Source organism: Scaptodrosophila lebanonensis, unplaced genomic scaffold (genome assembly GCF_003285725.1).
Source record: "Scaptodrosophila lebanonensis strain 11010-0011.00,11010-0021.00 unplaced genomic scaffold, SlebRS2 tig00000024-arrow-pilon, whole genome shotgun sequence".
Lineage (NCBI taxonomy): Eukaryota > Metazoa > Arthropoda > Insecta > Diptera > Drosophilidae > Scaptodrosophila > Scaptodrosophila lebanonensis.
In genome coordinates this window covers 17,932,452-17,935,940 of record NW_022060538.1, presented here as the reverse complement: position 1 = coordinate 17,935,940, position 3,489 = coordinate 17,932,452, and the positions used below count along the sequence as shown (strand labels likewise).

Here is a 3,489-nt window from a genome sequence, read left to right as displayed (position 1 = left end):
GTCTGTTACATTCATATAGTCCTTGGTATTGTAACTCTTCGAGTACAGGCAGACATTTCATTTATTTAAACAAAAAGAGATTATTCTAATATCGGAAGCAAAACATTCAAATCAATAGAATCAAAGTATTTCAATTTAAATATGTATTGTATTTGGTTTTTTTTCTTTCCATTCAATTGTTCTACTGTAAGTTCTACTTGTTATCGGCTTTCATGGTATAGCACGTCAAGATTAGTTAAATATAGCATAGTTAGCATGCGTCATGCTGTGCGGCCTACCTTTATAAAATTTGCCGTGATCTGAATGGGTTTGGTATAACGTGCGTTCTTCTGTTCTATAAGTTATGATGTGAGCAGGTCAAAGTACACGTTCATTTAATGTTATCGTAAATCTTAAAGCTACAAACATCTTCAAGACCTTTCACAATGGTCCCCCCTGAACGAAAAAAGAAGAAGGAAAGGTAATGCAATAGCCAGTTTATTACATTGAGTTGTTTATATTTTCACTTGAAGTACCCGAACATGCCCCCAAAGTTAGTGTAATTGCAGGTACATGGGCTCTTGGGCTTATCCGAATGTTGTGCCAAGCATTAACCAAATGAACTGAAGATAAACATCAGGAATGTGTCTGCTTGAATAATTCTACGTTTCGGGCGACCTTGGGCAACCAATCAGCTAATTTATTGTGAGACTTAACGATATTAACTATATTCGTATTCAATGTGGAGCGATGTACAGTCGCCGTATTACCGCATCCGCTCTATCCGCGATTATACTGCGTTGTGGCTTACACTATGGCCGGATCTTTGGCGTGATCGATTTTGGGGTGCAACGTACTGACCGTGGATTGTTGGCCCCTAAACGCGAAGGCTTCAAGTGTTTCTGCATTTTGTTTCGAGTGGTTTTGGTCGGTCTCTACCTATACTATGCCTATTCCATGCATCTGTCGGACTTTTATTTGGAGTTGCTCAGCAGCATACATATTGTTGGTTGTCTGACTTGCACCGTTTTTATCCTGCTACTCCAGTTCTGGTATGGAGAGCGAGTGCTGCGAATAGTTAATAGTTTCCTGCGCCTCTTTCGACGTGTCCGCACATTGACGGCAACATCTGCAAAAACTAGTGGCTCGTATAATGGTTATGGATGCACCAGAGAGTTCGTACTATTGCTTTTGAAAGCGGTCTCTATCTGCTACGAGGTTGGGTGCCAGTTTCCCCTAATGTGGGCATCGCATACTGTGCACGAGTTTCTCGGCACGTTCTGCAACATGTACGTTACTATTGGATCTCTAATAGTGATGCATATTGGCTTTGTGGGCTACCTCAGCGTGGGTGCTCTCTACTCGGAGATCAACAGCTATGTGCGCCATGAGCTGTGCCACAAACTGCGCTCTCTGGAACGTTTAGGAGGGAATCGACCAAGTAGTCGTCGTCTGAGATCTGTGGGTAATCGGTTGGACGAATGCATTGGCATCTACGATGCGATACAACGTCTGGGTAGCTCCTTCCATAAGTTTTATGAGCTCCCGCTCTGCCTGTCGATGCTGTTTCATTTCTTGACCATGATCTTGGTGTCCTACGAAGTCATACTGCGGAGCAAATTTCGCAGTTTTACACTCTTGTTTCTGGTGATTAAGCTCTTTGTGGATGCTGCTCTGATAACACTCGCAGCCCATGGAGCTGTCAGCAGTTCAAGGCTGGTAAGAAGAATTGGCGTGGAGAACTGTTATGTTAGCGAAGATAACGAATGGCACATGAAGGTACGCACTAATTTCTTTTATCGAAAATCATTCAAATGTTTTTAGATCTAATTTAGTTTTAATACACTTTAAACTATGGCTTGTTATATCATATATTGCAATGCTTCTAACAACTCCAGTTATGTCAAATTGGCTTAATGGCTATTTGCGAGGCGATCAGATTTCAATTCTCTCATTTGAACGTCAGATTCTTTGCGTCAGAATTTGAATATTTTCTATTGTATAACGACTATATTGTTTTTAATTTTTTTTATTTGGTTTTCCGAATGTACTAAGCTGGGAAATGTTTGTGCACAGGAAGGAATAAGGAGGATTGTGAATTACACCTAATTCTGTTTTTACACGGTATTTTTTAAACGGGTTTGATTTAACTCGGTTTGAAAATTGGAAATTTTATATATGGTTAGGTGTATTTAAAAATAAAAATCGAATTAATTTTATATAAGTAAGATTCCCTACACAGCTGTGCACAGGCTAAGAAGAAAGACGTTTTGTTTTCGAAATAAGAAAGAATGAAATTTCTCTAGTTTTAAGAAAATAAATGTACTACCAAGAAAACAAATTTTCTCTGCTTATTATAGCACTTCTGACGATATGCGTTTTAACAAATTTATAAATTCTGGGCCATGTATATTTCTTCGCCGTTTTATTTTCTTGTGGGCCAAGAAATGCATTCCATTAGCTCTACAGCAGACTCGTAAGCTTCCATAATTATGATAGATATTTTTAAATTAGTTGCGTCAGAATTATTTAAAGATAACAGATAAAAATGTAATTACCTTTATATAAGTGAGTTTTCCTACAGCAGTTAAGAACGCCTAGTTAGGCGTTTTGTTTTCGAAATACTTAAGCAAGTTCTCTAGTTTCGAGAAAATAAATGTACTACTAAGAAAATAGATATCATAAGAACCGCATTTCATTAGGTCTTCATCAGGCTCGTCACCTTCCATAATTATAATAGATATCTTTAAATTATTATGTAATTCAACAAACTTGCGTTGAAATATAATTTAATTTGGCTTTATATATAGTAAATTACTTTGAAAAATTGTGCAAGGCTAGTTTTACTATATTTTGTAGTTAGTTATATGATATTCCATATATTTATATTTATTTTTATTGCAACATAACATACAAGTCAGAACTTGTTCAGCTCAGAGCTAAATATTACATTTACACTCTTTAACTAAAGTGCTATTTGCTTTGTTTGCTTGCAGATGGAGCTTTTCTTGAATCGGCTCAACATCTACGAGTTTCGCGTGCGTCCTTTGGGCCTGTTTGAACTCTCCAATGAGCTGATATTGGTGTTTCTTTCGGCCATGGTCACCTACCATACATACATCATACAGTTTGGCCTGCAATCGCATCAAATTTGAATCGCATGCCCCGTCACGCTTTGTCGAGTGCGAGTGCTCGGTAAGGCACCTGTGCTGTTTTGAGCGTAGTATCTGCGAGTACTATGAGTCCTGCGGTTAAAATCTGCTCGCTACACTAATTTCCGTAACGTTTTTCTCGACAATTTTTCTCATGAAAGTCAGACATATCGTACATAAATTAAACATGCTTCGCCTTTAAGTTATTTTATGCTCTTTTTATCCGTGGAGCATAAAATTTATGCAGCTACCGAGCCAGCAAATGCACAGACGACTGTCGGACTGACGGACTGGACGGTGGACCGGTGGACGACGCAGTTCACGGTAAAAGCGCATAAAAACAAGGCCGAGGCCGTCG

The 3,489-nt window shown here is 38.6% G+C and overlaps 1 protein-coding gene across 1 annotated transcript; it reads left to right on the top strand.

The window, feature by feature from the left end:
- Window positions 1-729: 729 nt before the first annotated feature.
- LOC115620466 (putative gustatory receptor 93c) lies at window positions 730-3,207 on the top strand. The gene is made up of 2 exons (XM_030513697.1): window positions 730-1,758; window positions 2,976-3,207. Exons 1-2 carry the CDS (start codon window positions 730-732, stop codon window positions 3,132-3,134), a joined length of 1,188 nt encoding a protein of 395 aa, XP_030369557.1. The 3' UTR covers window positions 3,135-3,207.
- The last annotated feature ends 282 nt before the right edge of the window (window positions 3,208-3,489 follow it).